The 24,070-nt window shown below is 48.4% G+C and overlaps 1 protein-coding gene and 1 pseudogene across 16 annotated transcripts; one reads left to right on the top strand and one right to left on the bottom strand.

The window, feature by feature from the left end:
- Positions 1–437: 437 nt before the first annotated feature.
- ELP6 (elongator acetyltransferase complex subunit 6) lies at positions 438–23,900 on the top strand. Of its 16 annotated transcripts, none has more exons than XR_010155185.1 (8): positions 747–922; positions 3,235–3,313; positions 4,207–4,277; positions 10,036–10,154; positions 12,625–12,826; positions 16,132–16,278; positions 18,378–18,917; positions 23,136–23,876. XR_010155185.1 is itself a non-coding variant. In XM_016940953.4 (8 exons), the coding sequence occupies exons 1-8, from the start codon at positions 1,011–1,013 to the stop codon at positions 23,220–23,222; spliced, it is 930 nt and encodes a 309-aa protein (XP_016796442.1). In that variant the 5' UTR covers positions 982–1,010; the 3' UTR covers positions 23,223–23,900. The 16 variants fall into 16 exon arrangements, 15 of the variants coding, with proteins under 15 accessions (XP_516427.1, XP_054537730.1, XP_063661750.1 ...); XM_016940953.4 differs by lacking the exons at positions 747–922; positions 18,378–18,917 and adding exons at positions 982–1,138; positions 1,737–1,833 and having other exon boundaries at positions 23,136–23,900; XM_009445378.5 differs by lacking the exons at positions 747–922; positions 23,136–23,876 and adding exons at positions 995–1,138; positions 1,737–1,833 and having other exon boundaries at positions 18,378–18,935.
- Positions 14,347–15,678, bottom strand: LOC129143451 (bolA-like protein 2; annotated as a pseudogene).
- Positions 23,901–24,070: the final 170 nt, after the last annotated feature.

Genomic DNA, 24,070 nt, shown 5'->3' with positions numbered 1-24,070 from the left:
TCTGAAACCTACCCCTGCCCCCATTGGTACTCCCTAATCCCACTTTGGTTTTCTCCACACAAGTTTTCAAGATATAATTCCGTGTCGGCCGGGCGTGGTGGCTCATGCCTGTAATCCCAGCACTTTGGGAGGCCGAGGCCGGCGGATCACGAGGTCGGGAGATCAAGACCATCCTGGCTAACACGGTGAAACCCCGTCTCTACTAAAAATACAAAAAATTAGCCGGGCGTGGTGGCGGGCGCCTGTAGTCCCAGCTACACTCGGGAGGCTGAGGCAGGAGAATGGCGTGAACCCAGGAGGCGGAGCCTGTAGTGAGCCGAGATCGCGCCACTGCACTCCAGCCTGGGCGACAGGGCAAGACTCCGTCTCAATTAAATAATAATAATAATAATAATAATAATAAATTCCCTGTCCTTTGTTTTTGTTCATCGATGTAGCCCAAGCTCCCAGGAGTGTGGGGCATACAGAAGGCGCTTGACAGCCACGTGTGGAGAAAAGGAGCCCGGGGCTGGGCAGAGAGCGAGGCCAAGGGAAGGAGAATACTTGGTCGCGTGGAGCCTTGGGGGCCCACTGGGAGGGCTCGGGCGCCACGCAGATCTGCGCGGAATGAGCCGCCAGAGGCCGCTGGCAGTCGCACAGAGAAGCCCATCGTTTCCTACCACCTGGGACTCGACGCACGTCTACGCGCGTGCGCAGCGGTCCCATCGAGGCACCCGCCTCATTGGCTGTGGCAGGCTCGCAAAAGTGGCATTGCGCATGCGCGCTTCCTTGCGCGAGCCGGGCTGTCGGGTGTGTTTTGCTCTCCAGCTTCCGTCGTCTCTGCAGCACTCCGGGTTCTCCTCCAGAGCGCTAGTCCCAGGAGCTCGGAATGTTCGTGGAACTTAATAACCTGCTTAACACCACCCCCGACAGGGCGGAGCAGGTAAGAGGTCCCGCTGGCCGGAAGGGGGCGGGACCTGGCAGGGCAGCGGAATACTGCATCCGGGAGGCGGTGCGCACGACCCCGGGGAATGGCGCGACGACCCGGCACGGGGTACCTGGGAGTTGTAGTCCGCAGAGGATCGACCCGGGGATTGGACTGGAGACTTGGGCCCGCCGAAAGTGGGCTTCTGGGCCATCTCGCATATTCTCAACGGCTGTGCGTGTCCTTAAAAGTCCCTGGGAAGCGGCCGGGCGCGGTGGCTCACCCCTGTAATCCCAGCAGTTTGGGAGGCCGAGACGGGTGCATCATCTAAGGTCAAGAGTTCGAGACAAGTCTGGCCAAGATGGTGAAACCCCCGTCTCTACGAAAAATACAAAAATTAGCCGAGCGTGGTGGCTCATGCCTGTAATCTCAGCTACTCGGGAGGCTGAGACAGGAGAATTGCTTGAACGCGGGAGGCGGAGGTTGCAGTGACCCGAGATCTCGCCACCGCACTCCAGCCTGGGCGACAGAGCGGGACTCCACCTCAAAAAAAAAAAAAAAAAAAAAAAAAAAGTACCTGGGAAGCATGGCCGACAGTGGGGTTGGGTTATATTCGCGGACGTGAACTGTGGCGCGCTGTGCGTGTTCACTGGGGTGGGGGGTCCCAGGCGCTCAGAGGAGACTGCAGAATAGGCCCGAGAGGAGAGGGGAGTTCGTTTCGCCGCCGTCTTCATGGGCGAGCTTCCTAACCGCCACCTCGCCCCGGAGCAATTGGCACATTGTATTGAACGCTGCTGTTCTTCTTACTCTTCCTCCTTGTGATCTCTAATAGAACTGTTAGAAGCAGGACAGAGCGAAATTGGCTTGGACCAAGTCCGTCTTGGGCACCCCAGGCTGACCTGTTCTCTCCACGCTCCTCACACTCCGGGGTACCTTGAAACCTTTCACATTTTAACGTAGGAGTAACCTCTTTCAGGAGTGTATCTTTTGGCTTATTTATTTATTTTTGATGGAGTCTCGCTCCCTCGCCTGGGCTGGAGTGCACTGGCGCGATCTCGGCTCCCTGCAACCTCACCTCCCGGGTTCAAGTGATTCTCCTTATTCAGCCTCCCAAGTAGCTGGGATTACAGGCGTGCGCTACCACACCGGGCTAATTACTCGGCTGATTTTTTTTTGTATTTTTTGTTAGAGACGGGGTTTCACCATGTTGGCCAGGCTGGTCTGGAACTCCTGACCTCAGGTGATCCGCCCACCTCTGCCTCCCAAAGTGCTGGGATTACAGGCGTGAGCCACCACGCCCAGCCTGGTTTATTCATAATCTTTGTCTTCCTAATGAAATGGTAAACTCCTCCAGGCAACCGGGATACTAAGTGTCTAAAGCCTTTTTATGACCCCATAGCGCCAAATGGTAGCTTTCAGTAGATCCTTGTGGATTTTAGTTGCCAGGCAGTTCTTGTCCAGATGACTCTGATTACCTTGCCAGTTACCACTGGCACTTCCAAAGTCAGCCTAGGGCCAGGTGAAAGAATGGAGTAATCAAGTGGGCACCAGGAAATGACAGCACTAGGGGTAACACTGAAGGTCTGACGATGTGATCGTTCACATTTTGTAAGTGAAAAAACCTGAAGCCCAGAGAAGTTAAGGCATTTGTGGAAGGTCACATGGCAAGGAGGTGGCATGCATGATATCACTTGATCCTGACCTTCCCTGTCACTGACAGAAATAGGGGTGAATGGAGCAGGACAGTCAGGCTCTGCAGAGACCACCCTTAGAGGTCTTTCTAGAGCTCTCCATGATCAGGCCTCTGAAGCAGGGCCATTGGGTGAACTTTGTTATCAGACATCTGTATCAGCAACTGCTTCTTCCTCCCTTCTCCCTCACCCTACAGAATAGAATTGGCATCAGAATATAAAGTAGTTGGCAGGGAGGCCTTTTGAAGGCCTCTTCCAGTCCTAGCAATCTGATTTTCACTGGAGTCTGATGGTAAAAGCATCCTTTGTTCAGGATCCAATTCTTCCTAAGACTGGTTCCTGAGTGACTAACATGAGAAGTGAGGAAGAGAAATAAGTTTATTCTCTGTTTGCTTTGAGGAGGTGGAGGCTGAGATATGCTTGCCTATCATGAGTAACAATAAGTGATAACTTTAGTCATGGATTTTCCATAATTTTGACTTATTTTCATCATTTCAGGGTACCTTAGCATGTATATCATTAAAAAAATTAACTCTTCAGGTGTAGAAATTAAGGTGTGGACACAATTGACTAGATTTCTGCACTAAGCTGACCTCTTTCCAGGGAGTCTAACCTTTTTGTGTTCCTTGTAACTTTTAGGGGAAACTGACTCTACTCTGTGATGCCAAGACAGATGGGAGTTTCCTTGTACACCACTTTCTCTCCTTCTATCTCAAAGGTATGGGACTCATTGATGCTGTAGAAAAGAAACCCAAGATGGGTGCAGAAATAATAAAAACCAAAACTATTTAAAGAAGCAATAACAGCATTTACAAGCCAAGCCTTGGTGTTGGGATACCTAGGGGGGCTATTTTATTAGGATAACAGGTTACTAGGCCATCTTGTTCCTTCCCCAGCCCTGCCAAAGAGTGGCATGTGCTCACTGTTTCTGTGTCCTACCTTCCCCTTCTCCACCCACTGTGTGGACATTGCCTCACTGAGGTCCTATGTGGCCTCCTGATTTTGTTGCTCCTTGGTCTTTGTGTATCTCGAGGTCTCTGGGCACTCGACCCCATTGACACTTTGTCCTGGCAGTAGATGCTTCCTAAAGAACATGGCTGCTGCATGGCTGGGCGTAATGGCTCATTATCTATAATCCCAGCATTCGGGAGGCCCAGGTGGGAGGATGAGCTGCGGCCAGGGATTTGAGACCAGCCTGGGCAATATAGGGAGACCCTGTTTCTACAAAAAATGCAAAAATTAGCTGGGCACGCCTATAGTTCCAGCTACTCGGGAGGCTGAGGTGGTCAGATCACTTGAGGCCAGAGAGGTTGAGGCTGCAGTGAGCCATGATTGTGCCACTCTAGCCTGGACAACAGAGCGAGACCATCTCAAATGATAATAATAAGTACCTAGTACTACATCTAACAGAAGTATATCTTAGAACCAGTAAAATAAGATATAACTGTTAAATAAGAAAAAAAGTACATCTTAGAATCAAATTGCGTATGTCAGGTTGCAAAGCCTCTGGGTCTCTAGATTTGCCTCAGTGCTTTTTTTTCCAGAGGTATGAAATCAGTGAGTCTGGTTGTAACCAGAGGATTTATTTAAAATAATTGTTTTGTTTTCTAGCTAATTGTAAAGTCTGCTTTGTGGCACTCATCCAGTCCTTCAGCCACTACAGTATCGTGGGACAGAAGCTGGTAAATATTTTGGAGCTCCATGGTGAGGTCCCTGAGTGAGTGTGTGTGTCACACATGGTCTAAAAGCTTGGCTTTCCTGTTTGCATTGTACAGAACTTAGCAAAAGAGGGACTAAAGAAATATTGGGCCGGGCGTGGTGGCTCACGCCTGTAATCCCAGCACTTTGGGAGGCCAAGATGGGCGGATCACGAGGTCAAGAGCTGGAGACCATTCTGGCCAACATGGTGAAACCCCATCTCTACTAAAAATACAAAAATTAGCTGGGCGTGGTAGTGCATACCCGTAGTCCCAGCTATTTAGGAGGCTGAGGCAGGAAAATCGCTTGAACCCGGGAGCCAGAGGTTGCAGTGAGCCGAGATCGCACTCCAGCTTGGCGACAGAGCAAGACTCTGTCTCAAAAAAAAAAAAAGAAATCTTGGGATCCTGAACCCCTTACTCGAAGGGCTAAGGTAGCATCTCAGCATGTCTTATTAATTGAGACTTCGTAGAACCAGACCTGCTGTTTGTAGATGTTAATTAATCAAACCTTTCTCTACTCATTCTGGACCAGTTAAGGTTTTCTCCTTCTCCGTATGAGTTTTGATTTTCGTCCTCCTTGGTTGGAGATCACACTTTGGTCTGCTGCTAAATTGGATGCCTCCCACTGTCTTTCCCTAAGTCTAGGGCTTCAGACCCCAATGTGGGGAGAGGGACTTTTGTTTCCTGCCCCTCACCACATCAGACACAGGCAGGCAAGAATAAGATGGCCAAAAGGCCGATGAACTTCTTGACCTAGCCTGGGACATTACCTGTTACTAGGTGGACTTCACTGCCTGCGAATGGAAGCTGACGGGCTGTTTTTTGGTTTGTTTTTGGACAGGCCAGGCTTAGAGAGGGAGAGAACTGGGCTACTCTTCAGCAGTGATCTTTAAAATGCCAGTCTTGGGCCAGGCGTGGTGGCTCATGCCTGTAATCCCAGCACTTTGGGAGGCCGAGGTGGGCAGATCACCTGAGGTCAGGAGTTGGAGACCAGCCTGGCCAGCATAGCAAAACCCCATCTCTACTAAAAATACAAAAATTAGCCAGGTGGTTGGCATGCTCCTATAGAGTGACACAGCGTTTCAATAAAAAAAGGAAAAAAAAGGCTGGGCACGGTGGCTCACACCTGTAATCCCAGCACTTTGAGAGGCTGAGGTGGGCAGATCACGAGGTCAGGAGATGGAGACCATCCTGGCTAACACGGTGAAACCCTGTCTCTACTAAACATACAAAAAATTAGCCGGGCATGGTGGCAGGCGCCTGTAGTCCCAGGTACTCGGGAGACTGAGGCAGGAGAATTGAGTGAACCCAGGAGGCGGAGCTTGCAGTGAGCTGAGATCACGCCACTGCACTCCAGCCTGGGAGACAGAGCAAGACTCCATCTCAAAAAAAAAAAAAAAAGGAAAAAAAAAATCTCCCAGAGATGCAACTCCCCCACCCCTGCCCCCGCAAGATATAAGCAAATCAAGTCCAGAAATGTATAAGAAGAACTATACACCACACTTGGGTTTATTAGAGTTTTGCAAAGCCGGTTCAACATTTGAAAATCAGCTGTTGTAATCCACCATGTCAATAGGCTAAAGAAACAAATTCATATGATCATGTCACTTAATGCAAAAAAAGCATTTGATAAAACCGAAGGCCTAGTCATTATAAAAATTCTTGGCTGCCAGGGGTGGTGGCTTATACCTTTAATCCTAACACTTTGGGATCATCTCACTCATGGGGCGTGCATTCTACTCATTTATTTCTCAGAGGATCCAGGCATGGTGGCTCACGCCTATAATCCCAGCTACTTGGGAGGCTGAGGCATGAGAAGCACTTGAACCTGGGAGGCAGAAAGTGCAGTGAGCCAAGATCGTGCCACTGCACTCCAGCCTTGGTGAAAGAGCAAGACTCCATCTCAATAAATACATACATACATACATACATACATACATAAAAATAAAAAATAAAATAAAATCCAGTCTTACTATTGGACCAAGTCACTGCCTCTTCTCTGTTGGGCAGAAGCAAATGAGGAGGTGAGAGGATGGTAGATTCTTTCTTTCCCATCCTTTGCAGAGAAGGGAGAACTTCCTGTGTTAGACATCGGGGCAGGAGCCCAGGGAGAACAGTCAGGATGTAAAGAAAATATGTTGCATTCCAGGGCTCTGCAGCATGGCTTTATGGCCACTGGATCTGTTTCAGGATGAGATAGCTGTGTGTTCGCATATCTAAACTGGCTACTTTTTCTTTTACCTTTGTATGATGATCAGCACAGCAGGAATGTCATGCACAGTACTTGGCATGTGAAGTACTGGAGCGTGAGCTTCTATACTCGTGGCATATTGTTGCACTTACATAAATAGAGTGGTAGTGAGCAAGAGCAAGGGTGATGATCAGGAGTCTTTTTCTCTGTCAGCTGCAGCTATTGGAGCAAATGGTGCTGGACATTGGAAGACCCTGGGCATTTTGTGTGTGAATGAGCAATTGAGACCTGATGTAGGGGCATGGAAAGTCTAAAGAGTTACATGTTGCCTCTTTCTCTCTTTTTTTTTTCTTTTTTTTTTTTTTGGAGAATGGGTCTCCCTATGTTTCCCAGGCTGGTCTTAAACTCCTAAGCTCAAGGGATCCTCCTGCCTCAGCCTCCCAAAGTGCTGGGATTACAGGTGTGAGGCACCATGCCGAGCCCCATGTGACCTATTTCTGCACAGGTGGAGCAGTGGGTTGCACATTTAGAATGTATCACCATTCCTGGTGTTTGTTGAGATGTAGATCCTGAGTTCTGCCCTCATTCTGGAATTAGACCCAGGGGTCTGCTTTTGTTTTTGTTTTTTTTTGAGACAGAGTTTCACTCTTGTTGCCCAGGCTGGAGTGCAATGGTGTGATCTCAGCTCACCATAACCTCCGCTTCCCAGGTTCAAGTGATTCTCCTGCCTCAGTTTCCCAGGTAGCTGGGATTACAGGCATGTGCCACCATACCCGGCTAATTTTGTATTTTCATAGAGACAGGGTTTTACCATGTTGTCCAGGCTGGTCTCAAACTCCTGACCTCAGGTGATCCACCTGCTTCAGCCTCCCAAAGTGTGGGATTACAGGCGTGAACCACCATACCCAGCCAGGAATGTACATTTTAGTCAGGTATCTTAAAGGGTTTCTTAATTGGATGGTGGTTCATGAACCATATTTAAGAAGTCCTTGAGGCCAGGTGCAGTGGCTCACACCTGTAATCCCAGCACTTTTGGAGGCCGAGGCATGTTGCAGGAAGTCAGGGACTCCAAACGGAGGGACCGGCTGAAGCCATGGCAGAAGAACGTGGATTGTGAAGATTTCATGGACGTTTGTTTATTAGTTCCCCAAATTAATACTTTTATAATTTCCTGTGCCTGTCTTTACTTAATCTCTTAATCCTGTCATCTCTCAAGCCGAGGAGGATGTATGTCACCTCAGGACCCTGTGATAATTGCATTAACTGCACAAATTGTAGAGCATGTGTGTTTGAACAATATGAAATCTGGGCACCTTGAAAAAAGAACAGGATAACAGCAATGTTTAGGAAACGAGAGATAACCTTAAACTCTGACCGCTGGTGAGCTGGGCGGAACAGAGCCATATTTCTCTTCTTTCAAAAGCAAATGGGAGAAATATCGCTGAATTCTTTTTCTCAGCAAGGAACATCCCTGGGAAAGAGAATACGCGCTTGGGGGTGGGTCTCTGAACTGGCCCCCCTGGGCGTGGCCGTCTTCTATGGTCGAGGCTGTAGGGATGAAATAGACCCCAGTCTCCCATAGCGCTCCCAGGTTTATTAGGAAGAGGAAATTCCCGCCTAATAAATTTTGGTCAGACCAGTTGCTCTCAAAACCCTGTCTCCTGATAAGATGTTATCAATGACAATGGTGCCCAAAACTTCATTAGCAATTTTAATTTCGCCCCGGTCCTGCAGTCCTGTGATCTTGCCCTGCCTCCATTTGCCTTGTGATATTCTATTACCTTGTGAAGTACGTGATCTCTGTGACCCACACCTATTCGCACACTCCCTCCCCTTTTGAAAGTCCCTAATAAAAACTTGCTGGTTTTGCGGCTTGTGGGGCATCACGGAACCTACCAACATGTGATGTCTCCCCCGGACGCCCAGCTTTAAAATTTCTCTCTTTTGTACTCTGTCCCTTTATTTCTCAAGCCGGCCAACGCTCAGGGAAAATAGAAAAGAACCTACGTGACTATCGGGGCAGGTTTCCTGATATCGGCAGGTGGATCACTTGAGGCCAGGAGTTCGAGACCAGCCTGGTCAGTATGGTGAAACCCTGTTTCTACTAAAAATAAAAAAATTAGGCCGGGCACGGTGGCTCACGCCTGTAATCCCAGCACTTTGGGAGGCCAAGGCAGGTGGATCACCTGAGGTCAGGAGTTCAAGACCAGCCTGACCAACATGGAGAAACCCCATCTCTACTAAAAATACAAAAATTAGCTGGACGTGGTGGCACATGCTTGTAATCCCAGCTACTCAGGAGGCTGAGGCAGGAGAATCGCTTGAACCCAGGAGGCGGAGGTTGCAGTGAGCCAAGATCGCACCATTTCACTCCAATCTGGGCGACAAGAGCGAAACTCCATCTCTAAATAAATAAATAAATAAATATTAGCCTGGTGGTGCATACCTGTAATCCCAGCTACTCAAGAGGTTGAGGCACAAGAATCGCTTGAACCTAGGAGGCAGAGGTTGCAGTGAGCCGAGATTGCGTCACTGCACTCCAGCCTAGGCAATAGAGTGAGAGACTGTCTCAAAAACAAAAAAAGTTCTTGAGCTTCAAGTCAGTGACAAGTAAAAAATGAAAAGAAAAAAAAAAGTCCTAGTCTGAGCAGGGATAGGCATACTAAATTTCTGCATCCCATTTTTTGTGGGGGTTTTTTTGTTGTTTGTTTGTTTGTTTGTTTGTTTGTTTTTGAGACAGTTTCACTCTTGTCACCCAGGCTGGAGGGCACTGGTGCGATCTCGGCTCAATGCAACCTCCACCTCCCAGTTCAAGCAATTCTCCTGCCTCAGTCTCCTGAGTAGCTGGGATTGCAGGCGCCTGCCACCACGCCTGGCTAATTTTTGTATTTTTAGTAGAGATGGGGTTTCACCATGTTGGCCAGGCTAGTCTTGAACTCCTGACCTCAGGTGATCTGCCCACTTTGGCCTCCCAAAGTGCTGGGATTATAGGCGTGAGCCACCAAGCCTGGCCTAGGTTTTTGTTTTTTTGTCTTTTTGAGACAGGGTTTCGCTCTGTTGCTCAGGCTGGAGTGCAGCAGCATGATCATGGCTCACTGCAGCCTTGACCTCCTGGGCGCACGTGATCCTCCTACCTCAGCCTCCTGAGTTGCTGAGACTACAGGTGCAAACTACCACACTTGGCTAATTTTTTTAAATTTTTTTTGTAGAGACGAGGTCTCGCCATGTTGCCCAGGCTTGTCTCAAACTTCTGGGCTCAAATGATCCACCTGCCTCAGCCTCCCAAGTAGCTGGGACTCCAGGCATGTGCCACCATGCCTGGCTAGTTTTTCTTTTAATGTAACAATTAAATGGAAATACACATCTGAAAACAGATGGGACATTATGGGTTTGGGAGCACCCAGGGGAATGAAGACAGGCCTGTATATTGGGTGATCAGATACACTTCTGCCAAGTTTGGAAGGTGTCTTATGCCCTCTTGCAAGCTGGCATCTAGTCTGATGGGTTCCCCTACAAGGCATAGTAACTCACTCTCTTTTTCATGTTTAGGGTGTCAGCCTGACCATGGCACGGGAGCGTGGGCAGCTTGTGTTCCTTGAGGGACTCAAGTCTGCAGTGGACGTCGTCTTCCAGGCTCAAAAGGAGCCACACCCCCTGCAGTTTCTCAGGTCAGTCAGCCTGCAGCCCAGCCCGGAAGCAACACGTGGCAGGTGGGCCCAGGCAGGGTTCCTGGTTGCTGTGTGATTCCTTCTTATTGTGCAGGAGGATGGAACTGGCTTCAGGAGTCAGACACTTCATCTGGTGTTGCAGCATCATCAAATGCTGGCTCTTATCATGGGGCTGAGGGTGGACATTTGTCCCAAAAGCTATAGAGAGGATCATTTGCTGGAAGGATGGCAGAACGATATGCTTTGCTGTGTTTTCCAGCCCTGGCTTAGAGCCCTAGTATACACCTGTGCTCTGCAACAGTGGAGACTGCAATGGCAAACTATGGGCTATGGGTCAGCTGCCTGTTTTTGTAAATACATTTGTTTTGTTTGTTTTGTTTCATATTTTTTAAACTGTTTGTCTTTTTTAAAATTCCTTTTTTTGTTGTTGTTGTTGTTGAGATGGAGTCTCGCTCTGTCACCCAGGCTAGAGTGCAGTAGCGTGATCTCGGCTCACTGCAAGCTCTGCCTCCCAGGTTCACGCCATTCTCCTACCTCAGCCTCTCCGAGTAGCTGGGACTACAGGTGCCCGCCACCATGCCCGGCTAATTTTTTGTATTTTTAGTAGAGACGGGGTTTCACCATGGTCTCGGTCTCCTGACCTCGTGATCCGCCCGCCTCGGCCTCCCAAAGTGCTGGGATTACAAGAGTGAGCCACCGCGCCCGGCCAAAATTCCTTTTTTTAAATTTATCTTTTGTAAATAAAATTTTATTGGAATACAGCCACGTTCATTTGTTTGCATGTTGTCCTTGGCTGTTTTTGCACTACAGCAAAAAATAGAGTTGAGTAGTTGGGACAGAGACCATATGACCTGCAAGCCTAAAATATTTACTTTTCAGACATTTAAGAAAAAATTTTTCCCCTGGTTTGGTATTCAACATCACAGGCCTGAGACTGGTTTTCCTGCTTTTCCTCCTTTCTGAACATTGGCCACAAACATAGCTCTGTGAAGACTCCCCGCTTGGCTGCTGTTCTTCGTCCACTACAAAGTGGTCCACACAGGAACTTCCCCCACTGCCTTATCTCTCAGACGCACACACCCTTATGCAGTGGCTGTGAGGCCATGTTTCCTGACCCTGTGTGTGACTTCACACACATCCCTTAGCATCTCTGACTTGGGGTTTCCTCATTTGAAGGCAGGGGCTGGTTATACCTCATCCCAAGGTATGGGGAGATGTCTTCATTGTTAGTGAAGATAACCCAATGCCAGGGGCTCATCCCTGGAGCATAAGGCAGTAGGCCAGTTGCCCTGGGCCCTGGGCTCTGTTCCTCCACTCATTGCTGAGAAATGATGGCCAGGGGTAGTCACTGGAGAAGACGGAGATAGGCAAGCTGGCTTGTTCAGAAACAGGTCAAATCTGTTACGTATACAGAAGCCTTAGGCCACTGCCACTCACCATCAGGGCAACTGAGTTGCTGTTTAACTTCTTCTTTTCATTTTTTTTTTTTTGAGACAGGGTCTTGCTATGTTGTCCAAGCTGGAGTGCAGTGGTGCAAACATGGCTCACTGCAAACTCAACCTCCTCGGCTCAAGCACTCCTCTCCTCTCAGCCTCCCAAGTAGCTGGGACTACAGGGGCGTACCACCATGCCTGGCTAATTAAAAAAATTTTTTTTTTGTAGAGGTATAGTTCCACTCTGTTGCCTAGGCTGTTCTTGAACTCCTGGGCTCAAATGATCCTCCCCCGCTGGCCCCCCAAAGTGCTGGGATTACAGGTGTGAGCTACTGTGCCCAGCCTGTTTAACTTTTTCCAGCTGTGTATAACCTCCTGGGAAGGTTGCCGCCTGCCCAATCCAAGCTGATCTTCCAGATTCCTTAAGCTCTTGGGTTGAGAGGCTGTATGGTGTCTCTTTTTTTTTTTTTTTTGAGACAGAGTCTCATTTTGTTGCCCAGGTTGGAGTGCAGTGGGATGATCTCAGTCGTGGCTCACTGCAACTTCCGTCTCCCAGGTTCAAGCAATTCTCCTGCCTCAGCCTCCTGAGTGGCTGGTATTACAGGTGTGCGCCACCACACCTGGCTAATTTTTGTATTTTTAGTAGAGACGGGGTTTCACCATTGTTGGCCAGGCTGGTCTCGAACTCCTCACCTCAAGTGATCCACCCGCCTCAGCCTCACAAAGTGCTGGGATTACAGGTGTGAGCCACTGCACCCAGCTATGTATGGTGTCTCTTAAGGGCGCTAGGAGCTGTTTATTTTTGTGTCTTCCAGTTTCTAACACAGTGCTTTATACCTAGTAGGCCTCAGGAAATATTTGAATTACTCCTGTACATGTGCATGCCTTTTCTTTCTAACCAGATCATGAAGTCTTTGTTGCCAAGAATTGTGATACAGTTCTTTGTCCCCCTTAGCCCTCTCCTGTCGTGCTACTTGGTCCTTGATAAACATCTGTAGAGAGAGTGAAGTCTGGTAACTTTTGTCCTGTCTCTCCAGGGAGGCTAATGCTGGGAACTTGAAACCATTGTTTGAGTTTGTACGGGAGGCCCTGAAGCCAATAGACAGTGGAGAGGCTCGGTGGACGTACCCGGTGCTGCTGGTGGACGACCTCAGTGTGCTCCTGAGCCTGGGCATGGGGGCGGTGGCTGTGCTAGACTTCATTCACTACTGCAGAGCCACCGTGTGCTGGGAACTAAAGGTACTCATGGAACTGCCTTCTCTGCGCCCACCTGTGACCTCCAAGAACTCAGACAGGTCCAGACCTCACTTGCTTGCTGTGATCTTTTTATTTGCTTGGGGTTTTGGCTTTACTCTGGCAGGCCCAGAAAGCTTTTGCAGCCACCCTGTTTTCCCTTACCTGCCATTGCTGAAAAGTAAAGCCCCCCAAAATAAAGGGATGATCAACATTGCATTCAGTGGGGCTGGTTACGTGTGGCACCGCTGCAGTCCCAGGTCTGTCAGAATAGCCTGTGTGTCCTGGGGCAAGTTATTATCATCCCTGAGTGTATTTTATAGATCAGCTAAAATAATGAGTATGAACTACTTTAAAAATTGTAAAGGGCAATACAAGTATAGGATATACAATATTACCTTGATTACCAAGTTATGAGGGACAAATAGAGATTTTTGCCATAATAGAGGTTTTAGAGTTTTTGTTTCTGTTTTCTTTTGGTTAGTCAAATACAGCAGTGGGAACAGAGAAGGAACAAAGAAATCTGTAACTGGTTGTGATCATTTAGATGTAAATACTACTGCACTTAATAGCCATAATAGGGTTTTTAACAATAATAATAGGCCAATCAATAAAATAGGAATGGCTGTGGTGCCTACCTCACAGGTACCTGACTGCAAGAGTGAAGTGAGATGAAGCTTGTAACATGCCAGCACTGTGTCTGGCCCACAGTAGCCACTTGTCAGTGTGTGATGGTGTAGCTGGCAGGAACGTGTGGACAGTGGTATGGTGCGGTCAGACTGAGCGTACAGAGCAATGGGAGAGATAAGCTAACTGAGTTAGCCAGGTGTGTGGGTATCCAGCAGTGTGTGTTGAACACCTGTATGCAAAGTCCTGCCTGGAAGCTCTGTTCAGGGAACTTCTGAGGCCGTCCTGGCTACAGTTGCAGAGCCAGGAACCAGGGTAATGCAGAAAGAATGGGAGGAGGAGGAACTGTTAGGGGTGTGGAAGGCACAGTTAGGATTAGGGGGTGACAGTAAGTAGCCAAAGCCACCTTCTGCAGCCCAGCTGGGTCTGTGACCTGCTACCACCCTCTTTTTGTAAGAATACTTCTTTTAGTTGAAAAAGTAAAACTTGGGCATTGTTTAAAAAAAGAGAAAAAGAAGGAAGAGTATAAAGGGTACTTTAGCAAAAAGTGCTCTTGCCTCTCTCCCTCCCTCCAACGTGCATCCTTCCAGCCAGTCTGTACAATTATGCACATATTTGTTTTTTTTCTATATTTTTACTTTTTGTAGAGACTTAGTCTCACTATGTTGCCCAAGCTGATCTTGAACTCCTGGGCTCAGGTGATTCTACTGCCTCGGCCTCTCAAAGTATATGCACATATTTGTCTCCCTGCATTTTTCTTCACATTACTGGTAACCTGCCATCCACACTGTTCGCTATTTCTTTTTTTCATTTATTAATACACGGTATATTTTGTTGTCCATTGCCCAAAAATAACACATGGATCTGCTTCATTCTTTTCCCTTTTTTCTGGTCCTGATTTATAATTTAATGGCTGTGCAGATGCCAGTCCCTCCTTTCTGCCGTTCACAAGCCCACTGCTCTGGGATGAGGGTTTTCTGCTCAAAAGCATGGATGTGCGAGAGCCTCCAGCTAGCCACATGTTTACCCGCCAGTGTGTCTGAAGCAGCAGCTTCCCCTCAAACTTGGCCAACACCACCAGGACTCGGAAGCTGCAGGCACGACGGTTGAGGGTCACGTCCTCCACCTCCATATGCTTTGCCTCCGGGTCCCACTGTAGCTTCTCCTGGAGTTATTTGGTGCTGAGTTCTGTGGCAGCAGTCCAGCTGGGGCCATAGCCCAGCAGGGACAGAACCCCAGCTCAGACCCCGGCCTGGCCACGCTGCTTTGCACCCCTACAGGAGCCACTTATTCTTTTTCTTTTTTATTACTATTCTTTTTTTTTTTTGAGACGGAGTTTTGCTCTTGTTGCCCAGGCTAGATTGCAGTGGTGCGACCTCAGTGACCTTGGCTCACTGCAACCTCCACCTCCCAGGTTCAAGTGATTCTCCTGCCTCAGCCTCCCAAGTAGCTGGGATTACAGGTGCCTGCCACCACGCCCGGCTAATTTTTTTTTTTTTTTTTTGAGATGGACTCTTGCTCTTTTGCCCAGGCTGGAGTGCAGTGGCACGATCTCGGCTCACTGCAACATCTACCTCCTGGGTTCAAGCAATTCTCCTGCCGCAGCCTCCCGAGTAGCTGGGATTACAGGCACATGCCACCATGCCCGGCTAAATTTTGTGTTTTTTTAGTAGAGACGGGGTTTCACCATGTTGGCCAGGCTGGTCTTGATCTCCTGACCTCAGGTGATCCACCCACCTCGGCCTCCCAAAGTGCTGGGATTACAGGCGTAAGCCACCGTGCCCGGCCTTTTATTACTATTCTTTAAAAATAGAGACAGGGTCTCACTATGTTGCCCGGGCTGGTATTGAACTCCTTGGCTCAATGATCCTCCCGCCTTGGCCTCCCATTACTATTCTTTAAAAGTAGAGACAGGGTCTCACTATGTTGCCCGGGCTGGTATTGAACTCCTTGGCTCAATGATCCTCCCGCCTTGGCCTCCCAAAGTGTTGGGATTACAGGCATGCACCACTGTCCCCGGCCAGCTTTATTCTTTTTAACAACTGAACAGTATTCCTTTGAAAGGTCTCATTATTCAAGCTGTCACTTTTTGGCAGGGTTGACCTTCCCCTCCATTTTGGCTTGGCTAACTCCTACTTGCCCTCTGAGATTCAGCTCACATGAGCTCACCCCCTGACCTGCTCCTCCGGGTTACAGGGGATGCCTGTTCGTTGTGCTCCCATACACCTCATGCTTCCCTCTCCCTTGGTCTTATCATTCTGTATTGTCAGCATCTGTCTGTCTCCTGGGCCCATATCTCTCACTTGTTATTCCTACTGTGGGATCTGGTACACTCTAAGTATTCAGGAACTGTTGACTGAATGAATGGTTGCCTGGCAGGATGGTGACACTTTTAGTAACATTCAGGAATTCAGGAGATTGAGCTAATTTTGAAGACTGTTGGTTTAGATGAAGTGAGCTGAAAATATGGGTTGGCTCATTATGGGTGAAATATGGGTGAAGTTGTCCAGTAGGTGACTGGAATTAGGGTCTGGGAGCACAGGTAGGGGCTGGCTGTAGCAGCAGCAGGGAGGGTGATCTGTGAGAGGATGTACAGGGGAGTGGAGGCAACGAGAGGCTGGCACTCCCTGACTCTGGGTGTCCTTTCCAGTAAGGAGCAGGCTTCCATCTTGTATCTGATGCAGGGAAACATGGTGGTCCTTGTGCACGACAGTGGAGATGCGGAGGATGAGGAGAATGACATCCTGCTGAATGGCCTCAGTCATCAGAGCCATCTGATACTGCGGGCTGAGGGCCTGGCCACTGGCTTCTGCAGGGATGTGCACGGGCAGGTATGCAGGGGCCTCCTGGGCAACGGGCTTCTTGCCTGTGTACCTATGATTCTTGACTACATAGGGGAGAGTCAGGCCTGAGGGACTGTCTGGTTGGGACATGACTTCAGGTGGAAGGGAAACACTGGAAATTGTGAGACTTCAGGTAATACACCTGCTCCAGATTGCGCTTAGCCTCATGGACCAGCCCACGTTTTCCATGGGGGTCCCATTTGTGACCAAAGTGGGGCACTCTTAAAGAGGAGACAGCTGTCTAGAGTGGAATGCAGGGGCATGCCATCAAATAACAGCAAAATTCCTCCGCAATACTGCAGCAGGCGTCGTCTATTCAGGTCAACACTGTTCCTTTTTTTTTTAGACGGAGTCTTGCTCTGTCGCCTAGGCTAGAGTGCAGTGGCGCGATCTTGGCTCACTGCAACCTCCGCCTCCTGGGTTCAAGCAATTCTCTGCCTCAGCCTTCCTAGTACTTGGGATTATAGGCACCCACTGCCATGCCCGGCTAATTTTTTTAATATTTTTAGTAGAGACGGGGTTTCACCATGTTGGCCAGGCTGGTCTTGAATTCCTGACCTCGTGATCCACCCCCACCCCCCTTTGCTTCCCAAAGTGCTGGGATTACAGGCGTGAGCCACTGTGCCCAGCCTGTTCCTTTTACAGGTGGAGACTCACGCCTCTAATCCCAGCACTTTGGGAGGCTGAGGCGGGCTGGTCACTTGAGGTCAGGAATTCGAGACCAGCCTGGCCAACATGGTGAAATCCCATCTCTAATAGAAATACAAAAATTAGCCAGGCATGGTGGTGCGGGCCTGTAGTCCCAGCTACTCGGGAAGCTGAGGCAGGAGAATCGCTTGAACCCAGGAGGCGGAGGTTGCAGTGAGCCAAGATCGCGCCACTGCACTCCAGCCTGGGCGACAGAGTGAGACTCTGTCTCAAAAAAAGAAAAAAGAAAAACGACTTGGGGAGGCCGTACCCGTGGACCAGGGTTGCTGCCCCAACTGCTGCCACTCACCAGAACAATTGGAGTACTTGGGCAGAAACTGAGAGTCCTGCCCTGGGAGGGAAGCTGGATTCTACCCCTCTAAATGGGCTGCCATGTGGCTCTGTGCCTTCTCAAACTTCTCTTCTGGAACCACTCCCAAGCCTCCACCACAGCTTCCTGGTTAACTTCAAGTTGAGCACTCCTGACCCAGTAAGAGTGGCTAGGAGTCTTGGCCCAGAGTCCTTCAGAGGCAAGTCTGGTAGGTCACACAGAGGACCAAGCCCAGCAGTGCTATGTGTGTAGTGCTGCAGCAGGGCCTGAGGAGAAGGTGCTGCTGGGCAGCTGTGGCCTCTCTTCAGCCAGACCTCCAGAGCATTGTAGTCAGCAGAAACACCATCAAAACAGGTATCTAGCCTTCCTGGGCCTCTGTAGTGAATGTACAAATTCTAATGTGATTTTCAAAATTAGTCTAGCCCGCAAGTACAAAACCATGCTTAGAAGAAAGAACAAAGGGACCGGGCGCAGTGGCTCACGCCTGTAATCCCAGCACTTTGGGAGGCCGAGGTGGGCGGATCACCTGAGATCAGAGTTCCAGACCAGCCTGGCCAACATAGTGAAACCCCGCCTCTACTAAAAATACAAAAATTGCCCAGGCATGGTGATGCGCACCCATAATCCAGCTACTTGGGAGGCTGAAGCAGGAGAATTGCTTGAACCTAGGAGGCGGAGGTTGCAGTAAGCCAAGATTGCGCCACTGCACTCCAGCCTGGGCAACAGAGTGAGACTCTGCTTCAAAAAAAAAAAAAAAAAAAAAAAAAAAAACATAAAAATACTTTAAGGGTCTTCCTCTGAAAGACTTTTTCCTTCTGTTTCCTTTTTTTTTCCTCTTTCACATTTTCTATATTGAGCCAATATGACTACTGTAATGGAGGGGAACCCTTTATTTGTAGTTAGCTGGTGATAGGCTTTATTTTACAAGTTGGCCCCATTACCAGATGGCACGTCTGACTATCATCTCATAGAGGCCTCAGCTGAAGGGCACAGAGAAGGTAGGGTGGGGTTCCCAGTGGAGCAGGTCCTGGGGTGGCTGCTCCTCTTTCATTCTTCTCTGTCTCTGTAGCTGAGGATCCTGTGGAGGAGACCATCGCAGCCCACAGTCCACCGGGATCAGAGCTTCACTTACCAGTATAAGATACAGGACAAAAGCGTGTCCTTTTTTGCCAAAGGAATGTCTCCTGCTGTTCTGTGACCTGATTTCGGAGCAGCTGAAGCTACATAGGACTGTTTTTGGACGTGGAAGATAGAGCAACATAGCAAGAATGGGTCTTTCTCCTCTGTAGTAATATTTCAGGCTGGACTGGCGACTCCACTGTGACCAGAGGGTTGAGTGCTGCAGTGATAGCATGCCTTGGCTGCCCTGGGCCCTGTTCAGAAAACACAAGGGACCACGATCCTGCCTTTGCTGAGAGAGAGGCTGGATGCTAGACCTAAGTGAAAGGGGTCCTTTGGAGCCTTTGTTTAAATATGCCTTAGCCCCAGCTGCCCATTTTTGGTTGATAAGCCTTTCAGAGCCAGAGTGGGTATAGATGTGCCAGCCAGGAGATGGCACCGGATGGCAGGTGTGCAAGGTGACAACTAGGATAATCATGGCTGGAATAAAGTAAGTTTCCACACTGGAGCTTCCTGTGGGTTGTCTTGTTCAATTTCCATCCTGGAAAGGTACTTTCCCTTTCCCTGTGAGTTCAGCGAGGAAACAGACCTAGAGAGGTTCGGAAGCACACAGGCTGCACAGCAGGCTGTAAGTAACTGTGCCTCACTCCACAGTCCACACTTGCTGACTGACAGTCATGGAACCCAGAGGCCAGCTCCCCACCCAAAGGTGGGGACCTTTGGCTTCTCCAGTTTCTGTGGTGCCTTGCCTTTATGCCAACAAATCCTAGCCATCAAGGGCCTGGCACCAGGGCCTTGGCCACATGAGGCCCTGTGTAGGCGCAGGTGTGTATGGCCTTGGTGAGAGGGGTAAGGGATGTTCTTGCTGCCAGGCGGATCAGGCCTTGGCGAGTTGCTGGTGCCTCCCTCACCTGTGAAGACTGCAGGAGGTGGGCTCTTGCCCCGCATCCTGTAGATGACAACTAGTCCCACTCAGCCACTCAGTTGAGGTCACCTCAGAGTAGACACCAGGTGTATTCTCTTAAAATGGTTGCTTTTTTGGTATATAAATTATATTACAATGAATTCTATCTTAAAGAAAATGAAAAAATAATACTATTTTGCTGTATACAAAGGAACTTACATAGCTGTTCTTTTCTTTTCTTTTCTTTTCTTTTTTTTGAGACAGTCTTGCTCTGTCACCCAGGCTGGAGTGCAGTGGCCCGATCTCGGCTCACTGCAAGCTCCGCCTCCCGGGTTCATGCCATTCTCCTGCCTCAGCCTCCTAAGTAGCTGGGACTACAGGCACCTGCCACCATGCCCGGCTAATTTTTTGTATTTTTAGTAGAGACGGGGTTTCACCGTGCTAGCCAGGATGGTCTTGATCTCCTGACCTCATGATCCGCCTGCCTTGGCCTCCCAAAGTGCTAGGATTACAGGCATGTGAGCCACCATGCCTGGCCTTTTTTTTTTTTTTTTTTTTTTTTGAGATGGAGTCTTGCTTTGTCACCCAGGCTGGAGTGCAGTGGTGGCATGATCTTGGCTCACCACAGCCTCCGCCTCCCGGGTTCAAGCTATTCTCCTGCCTCACCCTCCCAAGTAGCTGGGATTACAGGCACGTGCCACTGTGCCCAGCTAATTTTTGTATTTTTAGTAGAGATGGGGTTTTGCCATATTGGCTAGGCTCGTCTTGAACTCCTGACCTCAGGTGATCTGCCTGCCTTGGCCTCCCAAAGTGCTGGGATTACAGGCATGGGTCACCATGCCCAGCCTCTTTTCTTTGTTTTGAGACATGGTCTCTCTCTGTTGCTCAGGCTGGACTGCAGTAGTGTGGTTATAGCTCACTGCAGCCTCGACTCTCTGGGCTCAAGGGCTCTTCCCACTTCAGTCTCCCAAGTCGCTGGGATTACAGGTGCGTGTCACCATGCCCAGCTTGTATCTGTTGTTTAATTTTAACTTTTTGGATTTTTAGTCTTTAGGAAAAATTTATCACACTTCTCTTCAAATCATACCATTGTGTATGTTATCCCTCTGAAACAGTAAGCTGCTTTTATTCTCAAAATACTGTAGACCTGATAGAGTATTTGAAAGTTATGAGTGCAATTAAGAGAAAGTAGTTATTAAAGAATCTAATGATTCTTTGACTAAGACTTCATTATTTATGCAAACTTCATTTGAGCTACGGTTTTGAATGGGCAAGGCACCATTTTTTACATGACATAAATGTTGCTATCATGTTTCTTCACTTAGTTTATAAATGTTTTCACTATTTTTTTTGAGACAGGTTCTCTCTCTCTGTTGCCTAGGCTGGAGTGCAGTGTGGCACTTCTTAGCTCACGTGAATTCCAAGTGATCCTCCTACCTCAGCATTCTGAGTAGCTGGTACTACAGGTGCCCACCACCATGCCTGGCTGTTTTTAATTTTTTTGTAGAAACGGGGTGTCACTTTGCTGCCCAGGGTAGTCTTGAACTCCTGGGCTCAAGAGATCCTCCCGTCTCAGCCTCCCCTTATATATTTTATGTTTAATAGCTATTGAGGGCGGGGCACAGTGGCTCACGCCTGTAATCCCAGCACTTTGGGAAGCCAAGGTGGGTGGATCACCTGAGGTCAGGAGTTCAAGAGCAGCCTAGCCAATATGGTGAAACCCCATCTCTACTAAAAATACAAAAATTAGCTGGGCGTGGTGGCGGGCACCTGTAATCCCAGCTACTTGGGAGGCTGAGGCAGGAGAATCGCTTGAACCCAGGAGGCGGAGGTTGCAGTGAGCCGAGAATGCACCATTGTGCTCTAGCTTGGGCAACAAGAGCAAAACTTAGTCTCAAAACAAAAAGCTATTCAGCATTTTATGCTATCATTATATTCTAGTTTGTTTAGTTATCCTCTGGGCATGTAGATTCTGGTTTTTACAGTTATCAATTATGCTGTTATAAATTTTATATACTCTACCTATTGCGGGCGGGGATAAGTACTTGTTTGTTTAGAACCTGACAAACCAGGTCACTGGCAGAGCTCATAGAACTTACGTTCTGGAAGAGAAGACAGGCAATCAACAGAATCGACAAAGGACATATTTAACTTAGACCACAATAAGTGCTATAAATAAACCAGCACAGGGGCCTGTGACAAGTGAGGGGTGATGACATTTTAGTCCATACCCTCTAATGGAATTACTGAATTACAGCAGAAACTGGCCCTGGCACATTATCAGGTTGTTCTTCAGAATGATGGAGCCAGTTGACAATGATGCAGAGATTTTGCTCTGTCAACTTTGGGTTTAACTTATTTTTAATTAATTTAATAGTGGTGGTTGTGTGAGAATGGACTAATACAGGGGTAGAAAAACAGGATCATAAGGTGTGATATGGTCCATAAAAATGATTCTAGTGTGAAATGGACATTTCTTTAATCACTAGCATATAATTTTCTCTGTATTTTTCCGTGTGTACAGAATCTGTTCCTTATCCTTGCTTACTTATCAATTAAAACCTGGTGTTGGTCGGGCATGGTGGCTCATGCCTGTAATCCCAGCACTTTGGGAGGCTGAGGCAGGCAGATCACTTGAGTCCAGGATTTTATTTTTATTTATGTATTTATTTATTTTGAGACAGAGTCTTGCCCTGTTGCCCAGGCTGGAGTGCAGTGGCGCAATCTTGGCTCACTGCAACCTCCACCTCCCGGGTTCAAGCGATTCTTCTACTTCAGCCTCCTGAGTAGCTGGGACTACAGGTGCCTGCCACCACGCCCAGCTAAGTTTTTGTATTTTTAGTAGAGACGGGGTTTCACCATGTTAGCCAGGATGGTCTTGATCTCCTGACCTCGTGATCCGCCTGCCTCGGCCTCCCAAAGTGCTGGGATTACAGGCGTGAGCCACCGTGCCCAGCCAGAAGATCTGTTTTATGAAAAGGGTTATAAAGATAAAAACAATCCTAAAGCCTGGGCATGGTAGCTCATACCTGTAACCTCAGCGCTTTGGGATGCTGAGGTGGGAGGATTGCTTGAGGCCAGGAGTTTGGAGGCCAGCCTGGGCAAAATAGCAAGACCCTGTCTTGAACAACAACAACAAAAAGCTGGGCATGGTGGTGTGGTCCCAGCCACTCGGAAGGCTATGGTGGGAGGACTGTTTGAGCTCAGGAGTTCAAGCCTGCAGTGAGCTATGATCAAGCCACTGCACTCGAGGCTGGATGGCAGAGCGAAACACCGTCTCAAAAAAAACCCAAAACCGGCCGGGCGTGGTGGCTTACGCCTGTAATCCCAGCACTTCGGGGGGCCGAGGCAGGCAAATCACGAGGTCAGGAGATCAAGACCATTCTGGCTAACATGATGAAACCTCGTCTCTACTAAAAATACAAAAAATTAGCCAGGAGTGCTTGCAGGCGCCTGTAGTCCCAGCTACTCGGGAGGCTGAGGTGGAGCTTGCAGTGAGCCGAGATCACACCACTGCACTCCAGCCTGGGCGACAGAGCAGCCTGGGCGACAGACACTGCACTCCATCTCAAAAAAACAAACAAACAAACAAAAAACCCTGAAACCAAAAACCAAAACAATCCTAAAGACTGCTGTAGCCTAATGAGAGGTTGATATAGTTTGGGTCTGTGTCCCTGCCCAAATCTCATGTGGAAATTAATTCCCACTGTTGGAGATGGGGCCTGCTGAGAGGTGATTGGATCACAGGGGTGGATTTCCCTCTTGGTACTGTCCTGAGTTCTCATGAGATCTTTTGTTTAAAAGTGTGTAGCACCACCGCCACCCCAGACCCCATCTTGGTCCTGCTCCTGCCATATACGACACCTGCTCCTGCTTTGCCTTCCACCATGAGTGAAAGCTCCCTTGAGGCCTCCCCAGAAGCAGATGCTGTCATGCTTCCTATACAGCCTGCAGAACTGTGAGCAAATTCAACCTCTTTTCTTTATAAATTACCCAGCCTCAGGTATTTCTTTATAGCAGTGTGGGAATGGACTAATACAGGGGTAGAAAAACAGGATCATAAGGTGTGATATGGGCCATAAAAATATTCTACTAACATGAGGCTGATGTTCATAGGAAAGAACAATTATTTCCCCCTAAATTTTTTTTTCTTTTTTGTTGCGGGCACAGAAAATTGGGGAAGAATTTATGGGGGCAGTGCTATTTGAACAAGACCTTGTAATGTTCCTGTTTCATCTCTGATGAATTAATTCTTCAGGACTCAAAAATATGTTTTTCTTTCTCACTGGAATGAAGTTGCTATTCTGTGCTTTCTAGTGTAAAATAATTTTTAAAATATGGATAACATTTCAACTCATTTAAAATTTGTAGGCCAGGTGCAGTGGCTCATGACTGTAATCCCAGCACTTTGGGAGGGTAAGACAGGTGGATCACTTGAGGCCAGGAGTTCAAGACCAGCCTCATCAACATGGCAAAACCCTGTCTCTACTAAAAATACACAAATTATCTGGGTGTGGTAGTGCATGCCTGTCATCTCAGCCACTCAAAAAAAAAAAAAAAGAAAGAAAATAACTTTTCTTTTTCTCTCCCCTCCCCCCACCTTTCTCTTCTCTTCTCTTCTCTTCTTCTCTTCTCTTCTCTTTCTTTTCTTTCTGACAGTCTCGCTCTGTCACCCAGGCTTGAGTGCAGTGGTGCGATCTCGGCTCACTGCAAGCTCTGCCTCCCGGGTTCATGCCATT

Source organism: Pan troglodytes, chromosome 2 (assembly GCF_028858775.2).
Source record: "Pan troglodytes isolate AG18354 chromosome 2, NHGRI_mPanTro3-v2.0_pri, whole genome shotgun sequence".
In the NCBI taxonomy this organism is placed as follows: domain Eukaryota; kingdom Metazoa; phylum Chordata; class Mammalia; order Primates; family Hominidae; genus Pan; species Pan troglodytes.
Note: the sequence above shows the minus strand (reverse complement) of the source record. Positions and strands in the feature narration are given on the sequence as shown.